Below are 18723 nucleotides of genomic sequence, written 5' to 3' on the forward strand. Positions count from 1 at the left end.
GTGAGAAACAGTGTTCTCTGTCCACCACTACAAGATTTCATCATAAATTATTTTATTAACTTGGTATGTAGAGACTCCCTCCTTAAAATAGATCTCAGATTGCCATGTAGGCAATCCTGAGGAATATACATCGATACCACTAAGTCTCATTACCTTTATGAAATTGAAAAGAATAACATCCATAGGTGTGTAGGCTGAAATTGAAAAATTAAGAAACATTATATTAAATATTATATCGTTGTAATGCAAGAAAAAAATACCTGAAACTTTTGTGTCTCCAGAAAATTTCAGATTGTTATACGAGGTCATCATTAAAGTGTGAAGACATCTTACACTGCCTTCTGGACATATAATAATCTCTCTGACTCCATGGCCAGCATTTTCATGTATCCATTCACTCCCTATAAATTCTTTAAAATCCCTGAAGTTTGGGAGCAGCTTCTTTATTAGCTTATATTCTCAACAAGCTTAAACTGAAACCCCCTATTAAACTCACAAACAGGCCTTTATATACCTTCTTCTTAGTATAACTTCTTAGAAGTTGAACAAGTTTTCTGGTTTCTGTCCATTCCTATAATACATAAAATGAAGTCTTTCAAAAATATGTTTCTTTAAGAACACTTACAGCCTGATATTCTAACACAGAAATCCTTCTTTCATTTCATTCTCAAGTAAATATTACAGAATACAGTTTGTTTTAATGAAGTATTGTTAAATGGAGTATTACTTTTATAGGGGAGCTGCACCGGTTTGGGATGTCCGTATGGGACAACGTGGCAGTCTTTGCTGTTGTGTAAATCACAGCGCTGGGCAGAACAGCGGCAGAGCAGAATGGTTCTTGCCTCAGAGCTGCTGAGACCCAGAGCCTGGTGTCTGAGTGTAAGCCAGCCTTTGCTGGATGGTCAGTCGTGACTTTTAGCTGAAGCAGCCGAGGCACATGGGAGTTCTGACAACTGCTGCGAGAACAGCAACCCGTAGCAGAGGACTGGGGTCAGCGATGGGAGCAATTATGCCAAAGCACTGCAGCGAGGCTTGCGGGGGCTTGTATTTTAGCTCCCACAAATAGTTTATGTTTTCATATAAGAAAGGATTCTTATCTGCAACCAAATTTTTCTTGTTCTGTCTGTAATGGACACTTACCCTACTATCAAAATCACATGTTAATGGCATTTTATTGCAATAGCTCAGCCTCAATATTCTATATAGCAACAAAGATGCATTGGCTAGGTCTGTCAAATATCCTCTTTGCTCAACTTCTTCCCTTCTGCCTTTTATGGCCAACTCTTCCTCACAGGTTTTCTTTTGTATGAAGTCTTTTCTTTCCCTCTATGTATCTAAATAGTATAGTATCTTTCAACTATTTTACTGTTCTTCACTTGTCCTGTAATTTATCTCACATGCATCCAGTCCATGATGCTGCATATCACTTGCTTGAATACCATGAATAAGATAGGAACTTGACAGCCCAGCGTAAAGGCTGACAATCCCTTAGTCCTATCCTCTCATTTTGCTTTTTTTTTCCAAAACTCTACTTCACATTTCTCTGTTTGCATTATATGCAGCCAAAAAAGAAAAGAAAGCAGATTTTAGTGTTTGAAGGTTCAACATCCTGTCAGTAGAGTTTAGAAAAAAAAGAAGAAAAAAATCACAACACAGACAAAGAAAAAGGAAGTTAACATGGGAAGGTCTGAGGAGGAGATGTAAGAAGATGCGTTGGAGAGGGGTACCCTCCTTTACTTCTGAATCCTGTTTTACTGACTCTGTGTTACAGCTTTTTTTATTTCTGCACACTGCTTGCAGTTGTATAGATCATCAGTAGCAAACTGTGGAGAATATAACATAAGAAAAAAATCCAATCCATTTAATTATTTTCAATTTGCGTGTGAAAACATTCTGTGCACATTATTTCAAAACACACAGGGAACAGTTCTCACAGCCCTGCCTATTAACAAATGGATGGGAATGAGTATATATCATCTATTAAATTTGCTGAAAACATGTTACAGTGTACACTATCAAAAGAAAGGTGTTTTCTAAAAAAAATCACACTCGTTTCACCATCCGTGAGAAATTAAGAGCAACATGGCAAAGGGTGTTTACACAGGCACTTAGCCAGGAAACAGTGTGTTTTCCACAGATACAGTCATTCGGGGAGCACATCTCTGATTTTCACAAGCTCCCTCCCTCTGTTCTCATGCCTCTGTAATTATATCGAGAAGTCTATCTGTAGGTGAGAAAATACATACAGTTCTGCACACTGTATTCAAATGCTGCCTCTTTCCTTTAGGTAAGTGCTACCACACTGAGGCCATTTGTAGGAATTTTACACAGCAAGATAAACAAATGCGAACCCCTTAAGGAAACACATGAACTGCAGGATAGTTTCACAGTGAATCGTTACCAAAAATCTGCATAAGAAGACTGGAAAAGAATTCTTTATAAATCTTCTGTGAAATGCAGCATTGCTTATTAGCAGGCTTGATGGAAAACCTTGTGAGATAGAGAGTCCTGTCACTTCATTTGTATGTGCTTTCCTGCATCTTAAGTTGCAGCTTAGGATCCCTTAGGATCATGTGAGGCTAGGTTATATATTAGAGAGCTGTGCTATAGTGCTGTGAGGGTGTAAGCCTAGCAGCTGGGGAGTGTTATGGTTGCTGCTTTCCTGTGCTAAGCTGATTTACTTGTTTAAGGTCTGACCTCATCATCCTGTCAGTATGGATTCCCACCTATACAGTTAGCAGCAGCTTAGCATCGGCTTGAAGAGCTTGCAGTATATTAATCAGAAGAGAGAGGGAGAGAGCTACCGGTATTTGTTCTTTTGTTGTCTTTTCTTAAGAAGAGGAGTTGAAACACAAGAGATAACAAAGAATCCATTTCCTTTCTAAAAGAATAGGCTTTTGTCTTTTTTTTTTTTTTTCCCCTGAAAAAAATGTCAGTATCTGGAAAGAAAGAGTTTGATGTGAAGCAGATCCTGAGGCTCCGCTGGAGGTGGTTCAGTCACCCCTCGCAAGGCTCCACAGGCACGGGGGGCTGCCATCAGCAGGAAGGATATGAGCACAGAGGGACACCGGTTCAGAACAGGTTGAAGAACCACTCTCGGGACAGAAATGGGCTGAAGAAAAACAGCAGTCCTGTCCACCACAATATCCTGGCACCCGTGCCAGGTCCAACCCCAGGGCACCACCGATCTATTCAAACCTGGCATCAACAAAATCTCATAGAACAGCTTCGATCAAATGAGGATATTCCCAAAACAAGCACAGAGGAAAACTGTGTCAAAGAAGATTCAAGTAAAACCACACAGGAGTTGCAGATGATCACGGAAGAAAATTCAGATGAATCTGCAGAGAGGTAGGAGTTTTAAAGTCTGCACTTAGAAAGCCATACTTCTATCCAAGTTATTCCCTAAAACTGTCTTGTTTTTAACCAGAGTTCCTTACTGCATTAGTCTCACTTTATACATGTGCACACCCACACTCAAATGAATAGGAACATAGTCACTTTAAAAAAATGAACAGGAACATTGTCATGAAATTCTGATCTTTGCTTAAGATACATAATTTCATAACCATTCCATAAAAATAAAATCTGCCAGTTTGTCAAATTTTCTCTATTACGGTTTACAGCGTATTTTTTTTGTCTTGATTTATTATGTTTAAGTGCAATGAAAAAATGAGCCTTCTGAAATATTGTCCTCATTCTGACTTTATCAATGGGTGCAACTTTGACAAATGGGAACTGCTGGAGGAGCACAGTCTGTGGTTGCCATCGGTCTGTCAAATTTCTCACTGCTTTTTTTTACTGCCTTCTTGACAAGTATAATTAACCTTGAACTAAGTGGAAAGGAAGCATCATTACTTGCTTTTTTAAAAGCTTTATATGAAATCACATTACTTTCACAGCTTGTTTAGTATACCAAGAGACAAATACTTTCTACAAGGTCAGGTGAAAAAACATTACGGCTATGAGACCTTAAAGGTATAAGCACAATGGAAGAGCTATTTTTAAGATGTTAATACAGAGAAGAAAATATTAATACCAGTTGTTTGATTAAGCATGCCTTTTAATTTTTTATGATTTTTTTTCAAAATTGATGTCAGTATTATTAGCTTGTACAGCAACAATTTTACCCCACCTTTACCCCACCTTGGACTCAAATTATGCATTTATAATGTGATTATTTCCACCATTTGATGAGATTGCCATCAGTCTTTGGGAATAATTTAGGTTTCTTACATTGTATTTAAATACAAATCTATCTTACTTGAAGTTATAGTTTCTCTCAGTAAAAACAAAGCTGACAGTTTGTGTATTTTTAGCAGTTATTATTTTTCAAGTTGTACATCTGGTGTAGGGAACACCTGCAGACTGAACAGAAAAAAAATGCATTCCAAAATGTCATTTTGAAAACAGTACCAGTAGTCAACATGGACTACAGAAAATCATTACAGAATAAAATCAGTGAGGTAGGAATGTGGTGGTTCTGTATGTTTACTAGTGTAGTAGTTTGTAATGTGTAAGAAGCATACCCTTAGTATAACATTTCGAATGACAGTACAAATTTCCTGAAAAAAAAAAGGCAATTTTAGGCACACCTTAGAAAGAAAGTCAATTTCATTTGAAGAAAAAAAGGAACGCTGAATAATCAAAATAAGATTCTATATCAGGTGAAGAAGAAGGTAAAAAAAGCATAATCAATGCAGTTTGGAAGGTTAATAAGCCACTGTCTTCTAAAATAAGATGTGACATTTTCTCCAGCTATATATAAACTTTCTGCTAAGACCTCATGAAGTTTTGTGCCTTCATATTCATTCAAATTTAAGTTGTTCTCTTGAGTTGTTTAAATTTGCAGCTTTTAGAAAAGTTTTGGGAATGTATATATCTTATAAAGTATTGTTATATTCAAATAAGTGTATTTTCTGTAAAGTTATCAGTAAAAGCTTTTTATGCATGTTCTAGGGTAAAACCTACCTTAACATACACCTTAAAAGGCTGAACTTGTAAGAAATTGTTTAGAAAGTGGTTCATGACTATGAGTTTCTCTATAATTAAAATTTTATTTCAAGAAAATAAAATAGATCATTAAAGACGCCTTAACATAGCTCCAATTTCTTAAATATCTACCAACAGAAATCATTAAGTAAATCACTGTTCTCTTCCCCTATAGCATCCAGCACAGGCCACACACGAATTAATATGCTAATTGATTGGGTAGAAATGAAATACTGAGAAGAAGAAATAAAGAGAAGCAGCCTTATATCTATATCTAGTTGCTGGATATATTTCCATCTCTTCAGAACAATGCCTCATCTTATACCTTTGAAATCATCCTTTTAAATCATTTTGGGCCTCCTTTTTCTTTAGAAATTTTGTATAGTCAGAAGCGATTGTAATCAATGGGAACTGCTAGTAATTAACACATCTGAAAAATCAGGCATTTGCAGGATCCCCTGAGTCCATCTTCTTACATTACTACAGCCACTGCGTAATGAACTATACAATTATTGCAGCCAGAAGCTCTTTCGCATTCACACCCGAGGACACCAAAGACTATCTCATACAAATTTGCCTTTTATTCCATAAAAGGAATCCTATCTTCAGAGCGGTTGTCTCTAATCCGGCGAGTTTACCTCTGCCTGTAGGAGTCCCATTTTTAGCTGGACTCTAAAGCAAGACACTGCTACATGTCACTTGGACATTGAAAATAGTAGAAAAGGATGGGAGGAATCAGAAATCAGGCCAATACCTCAATCTTGAGCAGACTATGAAAGCAAGTTCTACTAGCAGCTTAATGCTTCCTGTGAAAAAGCTTTGGAAACATGAAAACAAAATTCTCAATTTCTTCAGAAAAACTTGAGCTGTCTTTCTCTAGAAAGCTCAGGACTCAACGCTTTCAGTGATACAGATGTAGCACCCTGGGGTTTGATGAAATAAGGCTTGTTTATTGAGGAGGAAAGGTGAATAAGAAAGTTCCAAACAGCAGTTCCATTTTGAATATACTATCACCGATACCCTTGTTTCTGCTTTCTTCCATCTTTTTAGGTACTCCTGTACCCAAATTAAATAGTGCAAGACCTAAAGAATCCCTTCTGACCTACGGGCTTGTTCCTGAATGATCTCCCATGACAAATGAGACAAAGTAAATGAGGGCTTGAGTGACCAAAACTCATTAGTTTTGTAGTAACAGTAGCCAGTTAAGATGTGACCAACCAATAAATGCTAGGTGCATAACAGATCAATGAATTGCTTATTGGCACAAGGTTAAGTAAAGCCTCCCAGCATGCCTGGGGACTGTCTTATCCAGTGTTGCTAAGGGAACATACTCAACAAGTATCAAACAGTCTTCTAGAAGCATCCAAAATGATGGATGACCTGTTGATCTTGACCTGTTATAAGATCCTTATGGAAGTTGTGTCTATAGTTTTGAAAAAAGCTGAACAGTGGACGATACGCATTTCATTGGCCTAGTCTGATTCTCCCCAATCTACTCCTTGAATGAGGACTGGGACCTTTTCACAGGTGAAAAACAGATAAACTAGCTAAAACCTGAATAGATACCAAGTTATTTTGTTTATTTGTACACTATATTTCCCACTATAAAATATTATGGTATTACTGGGACGGTCAGAAAGCTAAACCCGCAGAGTATGGCCATGCAAATGAAGAGCAAAAACCTTCAAAGATTTTAGGTTTGGCTTAAAGTAAGTAGGAGCTTAAGTAACTCTGAAAGAACGCATGGTAAATAAACTGTGAATTGCTTCTGGTTCAGGAGGCATGGTTGTGGATTTTTGTCCACTTTAGGTAGTTGATCATCTCTGATCTCCTTTAACTGTCTGGAATCTTTTGAATTTCAGGCTTCTCCATCAGGGAGAGACCTTGAAGCAGTTCAATTTCTTTCAAAGAAAGTGATCTGGCAGTGGTCCAGAGACAGGAGCAAAAACTCAGAGGATTTGATTGCTAGATTTTGTTTGACAGTCGACAAAAACTTTGCTTGTGTGCAACACGTGAACACACGCTTGTGCACACACAAGCTGAAAAAGCACTGATACCTCCTAATAAGAAGAATCCGTGATATTGAATTACCTTGATTACTTCCCTTGATAAAGTTTGGACTCACAGGCGTGACTGTATTGACCTTTCAATAGAAGCACTATGCCTGGTGTTTATTAATATTATTCTACATTGCCACATCAATTTGTGCATGCTTGCTAGGAGATATATGATGATTCTCTAAGTATACTATTGAAGACCATGTGTGCTGGTAAAGTATGCGTGTACCTCTTTTCCTAGTTGCCCAAAGGCAGTTAGATTTCAATAATGATTGTAGCATACATTCATCATTTTTCTCTTATGCATTTTTTCTAATTATATGGCTGAAAAATTGCTGACAAACTCTAGTTTGGTTGAAAAACCCTAGTTTTGCTAAAGATACATGCTTTCTAATTTCCCATATGAGACAAAATATACTTCTAATTAATTTTAATAGAATCTTTTGATGTCGTAATCCAAGCAATCGGTACTAATGTACATGGAAACAGATATTTGGGAGGAGTATCCTCTTAATTAAGGCAATGCATTTTCTGTGGTTACTATTTATGATGTTCAGTTATTTTGATAGTTCATCTTAAGACATGAAAAATTATCTAATTGTCTTTTTTTTTTTTGTCAGCCATATGGAAATAACTAACAGACCATTTCCCTTACTGTCTCTGACATATATACACATACGTATAAATTACTATTTCAGATATTATCCCCTATATGAGGGTTTTCCCTGGAGTTCTATTTTTATTTCCAGTAGCAGATGACAGCCTTGGCTCACATTCCAGTGTGAAATAAAGGTACCACAAGGAAAAAATACCCCTTTAATTGTAGCAGTATCCCAGAAGATATTGAACAGGTGGAAATGAATAAATCAGTGTGCAGTGCCTGACCCCAATTTCTTGCACATACGATGCCATTTTTTTGGTGAGCTAATGTGGCACAGATCAAGGACACATGCTGTTATGTTTCCTTCTGCTGAGCACTTTTTTGGGGAGAGCCATTACACTACACATTCATCATGTCCTCTAAAGTTTGTAACAGATACTCACTGAAATGATGTCTGCTTAATTTTTCACTACAAAATATCATTTCCAAAAAAGAAAACAGGTGATAATTTTCCTGGTGAAAATGGAACATATGAATGATTCTATGAAACCACGGGTCCAACCGCATTGAGAGGGTTTTTTGCATTAAGAGTACAGTTCTGGGTATCCAAATAAGCGGAGTCCTACCACTGATTCATGAGAATGACTGATAATGAATGACAATGCATCTAGGAAACGGAAGGACTACGATGTAGCCTTCGCAGAGAAGATGATAAAGGGCTGCATTCAGAGTAGTACATCATGACACTATTTTCCCCTCACGAGTAAGAATTCAGTTTCATGAACTATCTCTGATGCCTAAGGTAAAAGTTTAGAAATTATTGTTCTTAATCTCATATAGCAGCAGCCTTTCTTTTTAAATGAAAACATAACTGCTCCAATTTTGTTTTCACTGAACTTCCAACATTTTGAAAAAAGGTTTCAAAAATCTTAACTTTAACAAATAAAAGGTTTGCAAACATAATAAAGAATACTGGACATCTAGCCAGAAGGCACATCAATCCTTCTATGACAAAGTTGGATCAACTATATTTAGGTGCTTCCTTGGTTATCTGTAGTACAATTTAAGCTCATTATTTCATTGATCTTTCCCCCATGGATATAGATAGCATATTGTTCCCCTTATTCTTCTTATTCCCACACTATTCCTCTTTACAGCATTCATTTATATGTTTGAAAATTGCTGTAAGTCTAAAGAGCTGCAATTCTTGCAATCTTTGTTCACAAGTCCTATGCTAGACAACTATGATGATTTTCATTGCTCTCCTGACTTTCTCCAGCATGGCTGTCTGTACTTGCAGTACTGTGGTCAGATCTGGATATATTCTGGTTAAAGCCTGACAATTCTAGTGCAAAGGGAAGGATTACTTACATGTCATTCTGACTAAAAATCTGTTTGAATATCCTGCTCGGTGGGGTTTTTTTTGTCAACAACATGGTGCTGTTGCTCATGCCTGGTTTGTGATTCATGAGAAACTCCTGACCCTGCACCAAAGACCTGTTCCCTAACCATCTGTACATTTTTGCAGCTATTTGTTCCTAAACATAGTACTTTGCACAAATGAATTCCATGTTATGTTTATCAGATAATGTCTCTAATTTGCTGAGTTAATACTCAGTTCTGATCCTATTAAATGTCTCTGATTTACTAATTTAATATTCAATTCTGATCCTATGCTCCAATATACTTGCAGCGCTTCTCAGCTTGGCATGATGTTCAATTGTAATAAAGTTCTTATCAAAGCTTTCTCTTTATTTCCTCCACCCTCCAAGTAATTTAGAAAATTTATGAAAAGTCATAGTGGAACTTCAGTGGAAAGTTCCGTAGGAACCCAGTTTGATTTAGCTTCCTATATCAGTGAACCACTGATAATTACTTTAAAAGTGCGATTTCAAACCAGTTGTGCACCCGTTCCGTAATGGTTTACTCCAAACAGTACTTCAGGTTGAACTTAGTACTACCTGATATGAGACAGTGTCAAATAATATTCTCATGTCCAAGATACGAATGACAACTACTTCTTTTCTGTTCTCCATAATGCCTACTACAATCTATAAATGAAGGACTTCAGGTTTTTTTGACATGTAATTCTCAACAAATTCTTGCTAACTGTTAGTCTTCTCTTTTATTTCTAAGTGCTTAGAAATAATAATTATATTACTCTTACACTGCAGAATTTGGCAAGCAGAAAAAGCTAGGAAAAGTAATTCTGTTTCTGTCTTGTGGAGAATTTTGCAGTTTCTTTAATACTTTTAGTACTGTAATATATACTTCAGCAGTGTATTTAAAAAGGTGATTTTATGCCAGTCTGCTATGGATAACCAAAATGCTTCATTGCTACCTCAGGGACAAGCAAAAACGAATTGTCTTCTAAAGATGACCTTTAACTAAAGGTCAAAATATGAATTTGAAACTGGAGACATTTGAAAAGGGTTATTTAAGATATCGTAGCTGATCTCCTCTCAGAAGTGATGCCTGAACAGCTCATGTGGCCTTTCAATGCTTTAGCGCAGTGGAAGTGCCGTTTGCAGCAGGGGAGCGAGGGTGACGTTCTAGGCAATGCTGGCTGATGCACACCCCATTGGCATCATTGAGATGTTGCATCTGCTAGAGATTACGTTGCCAGATTACGTTAGTTTTACGTGCCAGATTACGTGCCAGAGATTAGTTTTACGTATGAACTGAACAAAGGCACATGTAGCACAGGAGATAATTAGTGACATTAAGCTGAATTTTAATAGCATTTTACTGAAATTCACTCACAGCTTGGGGAAAAAAGATAGGTGAGAGTAACCAAGAACATTTTCCTTTGATATCTAATGTTTGCTAAGTGTAGAAAATTTGGGAAGTTATTATAGTGGTTATTTGTGAAGTTATATGAGCAGACGATTAAATGTTTTCTTCAGTGTTTTCTCAGCTAACACCCATTTTGGCTAACCAGTAGCACCTGATGCAGGATTAAAATCTAAGAGCAGAATTACCTTTTTGCCAGAAGTCGATAATTCACAAGGAGCGATAGGACTTTTTAGGCAATGTAATGAACAGTGACCAATGAAGTCATTCTAACTAAACAAATGCTGTTGCCAAATACAAGAGCTCTTGGTACAGAAATTAGAATCAATATGTCTCAAAGGCATCCTCAGCAGATTTTATCCCTACTTCCTCTTTCTATTATGACATCTGATGAGGAACTCGAAAAGGCAAAAAGTATGTGAAATTAAAGTGGGTTGAAACAGTTATTAAAAAATAAAGGAAGAAGTAGGTTTGTATTTGGAAATTAATTTTATATTTAGCCTGTGGAAGAAGTGGATATTTATTCAAAATATTTTTTTTTCATAGCTACATAAATAGAATCATAGAATAATTTAAGCTGAAAAGGACCTCTGGATGTCATCAAGTCTAACCCTGTCCCCCACCCCCCACCAAGAAGGCTATAATGAGGAATAATATGACTTACTAAAAACACACAGTATTTTACAGGCTTACATTTAACATGCATAGCTTTCAAAGATGAATTATTACAGGCAAGGGAAAAAAATACCATTTAATAGTAATTTAAGAAACTAGGACAATTCTATTCATTTCAAAACAATTTCTTTATGATTCAATTATCTTCTCTTTTCCACTCCATACAGCTTGCTCTCAGCGAAGACAGCTGTTAAATTACTTTTTAAAGACTTATTACTGTTCTTAAAATCACTTCTTAATGTCTCCAGAAAAAGTTAAGGAGATGATTAAACACATGCGACCAATGCAGAGCAGTTTTCACAGACAAACTGAGCATATGCAATTGTAAAATCAACAGGAAATCGTATGGTTGTTGAAGCGTTCTTGGAAAAGGGGGAGAGAGTTTGCTTGATTTGAAAGTTATAGCTAGACAGCATTCTGAAAGAAATGACAATTTATTTTCACCATTGTTTTGTGGCTGAATTGTTTACTTTGAACTATTCGAAATACTGTCATGAGGAATCTTTCACATTTAAAGAAATAAAGGGATTTGTTTGTTATAGCCAAACAGCTAAGTTAGCCCAATATATACCAATTTAGTTTATCTCCTTTCGTTCTGTTAGAATAAAGTAATGATACTATATTTAGAGAATGACAATATCAGGTGATAAGATAAAGAATAGGGCTTGTGTATGGCATACCTGTAAGTATGCAGGCTAAACAAATACAAAAATGAAGCTGAAGTACTGTCGGGATTCACAGAAAGAGCTTAAGGTAAGTATAGGAAATAAACTTAAAAAATAATCTCTAAAACAAAGCTATAACAAAATTTCCTCCTCTGTGAAATCAGACTCCACCTCAGTGACTCTATCGTCAGATACACTGGCACGAGAACTTCCCACACAGCTCTGACAGCAAATCTCCCAATCCGCCCCCTTCCCTCCTTTTACAAGCAAATGCTTAATAGTCAAAACTCAATTCAAAGCTTATTGAAATAGATAGAACAAGACTTTAGAGCCTGGCTCTTTCCAACACTTCTGCCCATCCAGTACTTACTAGCATAGAACATCTTTCACTTCATTCTAGTGACTGTTTCCAGTCTGTATGATAAGCCAGGATATTGCACTGAAAGTCTGCCTGCTGCTCACAGGTAACAAGAAGGATACCTAAAAGTATTTAAAGGAACACCCTACTTTGTAGCCGTTACTTCATTTGAGGTTGAAATATATGATATGGTATCTAAATACTAGAGTTTAAAAAATGTTTTGTCAGGAAGTAGGTACTGTAATCTCATGCTGTGTTCTACCGTTGCATGAGGCTGCCTTATTTAGAAATGAAACAGCACATGAAGAGCAGACGACTCAATGTTTTCTTCAGTGTTTTCTCAGCTAACACCCATTTCGGCTACCCAGACTTATTTATTGGAAAAGAAAGCAATGTCTGATACCTGGTTCTTTCTTTGGTTTTGGTATGTATAGTTTGAAAATCTTTGGAGAAGAATCTTACCTTTATATTAACATTTGATTTAATCAAATTCAAGCTCTCTCAGCTGGCTTCTAACTTTTTAAATGTACGACTTAAATGACTAGTTGCATTAGGATCTGAAAATCAATATCCATGGGTTCTGTCTCAGATTTGTTGCTTGCTTCTTATATAAACTCAGAGAAATCACTTAGCCTCTTGGTACCACAGTTTGCTGGTGTTAAAGGTAGCATTTGACACCTATTTTCCTAGGGACACAATAAGAACTGATCAGTGTTTTCAAGCACCATAATTTGCCTACAAACTGCTACTAAAATGCAAAGTGGAATGCATGTTCATTATCATTGATGCATTATACTATATAGTTGCACAGCTTATCTTCTCATGATAATAATATCCCGCAAACCAAAGTCGTCTACTTTAACTAGAAGTTTTCTGTTACAATAAGCAGTAGAGACCACCAATATACTTATAATAAAATGTTTTGAAGAGCAAACATAAAGGGAATACATTTGATAAAGTGGACAGCCACTGTCATCATTTGCTATGCTTCAGTTTACCTGATAAATTAGAAGTCAAGAGCAAGGGAGGCATTCTTGCAAGAAATGAGCATTTTCAAAGCTTGTTCATTTTAATAGAAGTTGCGAAAATGAAGAACCTTTTTGAACTGGGCAAATATACCTTGATTGAAATGGAAATTGTGAGCAAGCCACTAAGAAATCCTAGGAGTTGGAGAAAAGCTATTTTAAGCGATTACATATGGTTTGCGTTGCTAGGGAAACCTCTTTTACAGTGCTCATTTAGCACAGATGCTCAGGAAAGCTCTGTGACTCCATGTCATACCATTTCAGAATGCTTCAGAACGTGAAGAAATAGAGTTGCACATATACACACATGCAGACAAAAATATCTGTAATTTTATCTTAGTCATGTTCTATGTCTTTGGTGGAAGTTAGTTCTTTCCATTTCTGCCATGACCACAATGATAAATCAAAAGCTTTGTAATTAAAAAGCTCTGTTTCCAGACTGAGGATATTTGTTCAAACATTACCTTCTGTTTTGATCCATTTGGGTTCATATTTTAGATAGGCATCTCTTTAGAGCAAAAGATTTGCCTTTCCCAGATACGTAGTGAAAACGCAAGACCAGCTCTGGTGACACCATTTCTGGCCCACCCTCTTGACCCTAGGGCAGATGTGACTTGCCAAAACATATCGTATGACCTGCTCCGTGCAGGCTCTCCGGCCACAGTGTTCTGCATTCTCCTTTCACCTCTCTAGTGCCCAGGTAGGTGACAGCCTGGAAGGCAGCTGCGGTCTGCCGTGATCAGAGACACAGCTGCCTCTCTGTTGAGCGGGCAGGAGGGCTCAGACCCTGAGCATGCCACTGAGCATGAAAATGTGTGCTGGCTTTTCTTTTCTTTTTCAGAGAGCAACAGCTCCAGAAATTTAGAAAACATAGGATTTGAATTATCGAAAAATAATTACTGTTTCAAAATTTGCAATATTTCAGTCTCTCAGTTTTCAGAGACCTTGTTTATAATTTGGGGAATGGCATATTGTTACTGTATGCCATTATCCACTCTTGGTGCACTCTCGGATCCCACTACAAAGAGGGTGCATTCTCAGTGTCTATCCAAGCAAGGTACTTCGAAACTGCATTCAAGCAATTCATGAATTCAGCTCCGTGAATTGTAACCCCTGTGCAGGATGGACCTGCAAATACATGCAGAATCACACTGGGGGCCATGCGTACATGCAGTCACATAATAGGTATATAACTTATGTCTTATGAGTATGCTGCAAGCTCAGGAAGCAGCTTTTGAGAGGTTTTTTATTGGACCATATGGTATGCCAGGAACCAGTATTTTGAGTACTAAACCTCTAAGGCCTTGAAAGTTTTACTTAGAATTTAACAATGATTTGTAGTTTGAACCCTCCTCAACAAAATAAAAAAAAGCCAACAGAAAATGTTTTTTTAAGAAAAGGTTTTTTAGAAAGCTAAAAAGTAAGCCCATCTATGGATGTGCTATTGAAGGCACCCGATAATGTGCTATTAAAGGCACTTGACTTTTGTTTATTCAATCCAAAATACAAAGAATAAACCAAAAAGATACTTCCTGATAAAGAAGAGAATAAAGATATACTCTGAACAAAATTATGGTGTTCTACAGCTTAAAATTATGTTTATAATGGATATATATTGATCTAACCAAACATTAATAACTGTAGAACCCAAACTTGCTAGTATTGCCTATTTGTGAACCATACTGTTATTTACATATCAGAGGGTAAAGTAAGAAAAAGAGAGGGGTAGCAGGTTAGAGATTTGTAGGGTCTTAGCACCACCAAAATAGGTTTAGGCCAGGTAGGAAAGAGGCAGAAATTGATTCTTGCTACAAAGTAATTTCATTGGAGTAATGAAAACCATCAGTTCTTTTGGACATCACAACTACAGCTTTCTGCAGAAAGTTCTCTATTTTGTCCAATACACTGGAGAATTTTGTGCTTCTTTTCTGGGTCACACAGTGTAATCCAAAACATATGTAAACACTGAACTATGATTGTATCAAGAGTTTTAAACCAAACATACATAACTATCTTTTAGCACAATACTTTGTAAAAAGCATTTAAAGACTGAAATGCTTGTTCTGAGTCATGATTTCCATGACTGTCTCACAGTGGACATCCACAGAAGATTGCCTCCAGTCTAGCTGGCTGGTCAGTTTACAAAAAACTACATGTAAAGCCGGAAATTCCCTCCTATGCCACTACTTACACCCGCCCAGTCCCCCCCCATGTGCTAGTACAGTGGCTTAGGATGGGCTTTTGATCTTTCTGTCCGAGATGCTTGACCTAGTAAAATCATCCAGCAGTACGGCCAACTCAGTCTCTTGATATATCTTGTCATAGTGGATTTACAAGCAGCGTAAGACAGCTTCCTGGGAAGTTACAGCGTTGTGATCATTCAGGAGCCCAACTGATCAATCAGAACACAATGAAGCAGTGAGAAAAGCACAGAAAGGAACAAGGTTGTAAGTCAGGACTAATTTTTTGTCTTAATTTGTTTTTTTCTTTCACTTGAAGGATCGCAAATTCATCTATAAAAGAAATTTAGAGTGGCTTGGTGTTACAATATGCCAATAAAGTTGCTCAGCATGAAGCTCCCATGGGAAGCCACAAAGCAGTAGAGCTCCTATGTGCCTCTTACTTCCTCATTCAATATGTAGCTCAATTACTAGTCAGCTCTTTAAAGTTTCCTTATACTTTGTCACTTAGTGTTACAGTGAATTTGAACCTGAACTTAACACAATTAGTAAAAGAACAAAGTCAGGACTGGAAGGACAGTTTGGCCTGTTCAGTGGAGCAATAAAGCTCTGATATGTTTACTAGCAAGCTATTGAGGTTTTATTCTTCATCTGGAATCTGGAATTATTTCCGTATATATTTTAAACAATACATCAGACTGATACCTCATATTTGAATTTTCACAAGTTGTTTTCTTTCAAGTCTCTACAATTCTTAAAACATCCTTTGTTTTCCCCGTATGTCAAGCCATTAAGTGAAAAGGCTGTTATTTCACCTTTACTGGCTACTGCTGTGACATTTCGTAAATCAATTGATGGTAAAAACCACAAATTTTTACCTTTTCTAATAAGTAGCTTTCAATCTTAACCATATTTTAAAATAATGTTGGAGAATAACATAGCTAAAATGTGAAATTCCTAACTTCTAGAGTCCTAACTTTCTCAGCTGTTACTTTTTTATTCTGTAAACTGTTGCTGAGGTCTTTTCAGTTTTCCTGTACCTCAAATACTCTCTCTCAAATGCAAAACCAATTTCTAATGTAAATGATTTGGAGGAAAGACTTGCAATATATTAAGGTGATCTGTACACTTGTGGCAAGATAGAAAGGTAAGACCCCAGCAAAAAAGGGTCCTGACCCAGAAGCAACATAAATATAGTTTTAGCTTTGCCTGTTCAATTTAATACATCAAATTTCACATTGAATTTGGAGGGAACATCAATTTTATTCAATAAAGAGGTGTTCAGCAGACAGCGTCTAGCAAAAGGTGAGCAGGAAAGTCTGACCTACCCTTAAAACATTTGATTAGCTCTCATTTGATCTTCTCGCTGGTGGAAACATGGTCAGTAGGAACACAGTAGAATATGTTATGATATTGCACAAAGATTAAACAACTAATAGCAGTTTTCTACAGTCATAAGAGAAAACTCTGAGAAACTGGGCAACTTCCCAAAAGAGAAGGTAGATCATCATAATTTCCAGAGACGGGAGCATCAATGCTTTCAGGACAACCTTGAAACATTTAGATAGTAACAGATAAGTGTTTACATTAATCTACTCAAAGCCTTTTTACTCCCCAGTTGAAATCCTCATTAAGTATATTATTACCTCTTTCCAGATATTCAAGTTACCAGGAGTCATAGGATCATAAGATCACAGGATAATTTGGGTTGGAAGGGATCTCAGGAGGTCTCTAGCCCAATCCCTGCTCAAAGGAGGGTCAGATGTGAGATCAGCCCAGATTGCTCTGGGCTGTATCCGATTTGGTCTTGAAAACCTTTAAGGATGGAGACTACATGACCTGGTGAATAGTCTTAAGGCATATCTCGTAGCATATTTTCACTGAAACAATACAGATTGCAAGCAACCTAAATAATCAATTCCTTCTTCAGGAGGCAGAAAATGAATCTAAGGAAAGACTTGTTTTTTCTATCAAGATTAGCTGTGTTAGCATATTATCACATGCTTCATTTAGTTATTGTTATATTACAACCTCCGCAAAAGTTGTAATACATATTTTATTGAATAAATATGATAAAATTGCTCTGTTGTTTTTTGTAAGATCGCATTCTAATGCAATTTTGCCTCCCTCCAGCCTAGAATAGTGAATAATACAGGCACTCCAGGAAAAAATCTGTCATAATAATACTGTAAGCAATATTTTCTGCAATTCATATCAGTTCCACTTGTACTTTTCAGCCTTTCTTTATTTTTCTTTTGATTTCATATACTACTATTATTTAGATTTCATGGTTTTATTCCAATTCAATTACAGTGAGCTGACATTGACACAGACCCTGGCTTGTTGGAGCAGTTATCACTATTATCTGCCAGGATAAATGCCAAGTCACCGATGGCATCAAGAGTACAGGTTTTCTTAAGACATATTGTCAGAAATAGTGTTAAATACACTTGATACTGTCAAATAAAAGTAGACCTAATAGCCTATCTGTAAAGGTTGTAAAGACAATTCTCTTTCTATCTTGCAAAGATGCTATGGACTCATGAATGGAGGTTTCCTCAATAAGCAATTATTGTAAGCTGCTGTTTCAAAAACCTACTTTTCTGAGGAAGCACACAAGATGTTCAGTGGACATTAATTTCTGACATTAGCAAAAATGCATATAATAATGAACACTAAGATATTTCTCAGATATTATAAAAGTGAAAGTCAGTGACCAAGGATAAGAGCAGGAGATAAAGCACAATAGTCTACATAATTTATAGCATTAACAATTCCTTCCAGTATATGTGGGAGGGTATTCAGTGTATGCTGTATTTCTTGTATTGACTTCAAAGCAAATCCACTCAACTGAGCCAGATATGAATACAGTAGGCTAAGTTATTTTAATAACTTTCTAGACCTAGGTTTGAGTTATGTTTTCTGGCACAGAAAACCGGAAGATAACAACTAGCTGGAGAATACTTTGGTATCAGGATATCTGTACCTATAAACACATAGAAATATTTGGCTGTAACAGAGGGAAACACTCTCAGGGTATAATTACACAATTAAGAAGAGGGAGGAATTGGCCATATATAAAATTATGTAGCTAACAAAACCTTATAGAATAGAAAACTTCAGTCTACCTCTCAAGTGTGCTTTCTGTCTGTGAGGCTGACCATACCTTTATACACATTCTCTCTCACTCTTTTCTAACAAATCTGTAATTATGATAAGCTAAAAGGAAAAGTACAAAACCAAAAAGTCTGAGGATCCCAATGTGAAACAACCTCAGGTCAGTAGTCTCGCCAAATAAGTAGGTGATTTTGGTTTTAATCACTTCCTTGTTGTATCCTCTGTTAATCCTGAGCTTTAAGTTAAGAGAGTAATAAACA

At 36.6% G+C, this 18723-nt stretch overlaps 1 protein-coding gene across 1 annotated transcript in view; it reads left to right on the forward strand.

Moving 5' to 3' along the window:
- Nucleotides 1-2929: 2929 nt before the first annotated feature.
- Nucleotides 2930-18723, forward strand: part of KLHL4 (kelch like family member 4) — a 45453-nt gene continuing 29659 nt past the window's right edge. Inside the window, exon 1 of the mRNA XM_072876998.1 lies at nucleotides 2930-3351. Within this exon, the coding sequence (XP_072733099.1) occupies nucleotides 2930-3351 (422 nt within the window). The remainder of the gene's footprint in view (nucleotides 3352-18723) is intronic.

Source organism: Ciconia boyciana, chromosome 12 (genome assembly GCF_034638445.1).
Source record: "Ciconia boyciana chromosome 12, ASM3463844v1, whole genome shotgun sequence".
Taxonomy (NCBI): Eukaryota; Metazoa; Chordata; class Aves; order Ciconiiformes; family Ciconiidae; genus Ciconia; species Ciconia boyciana.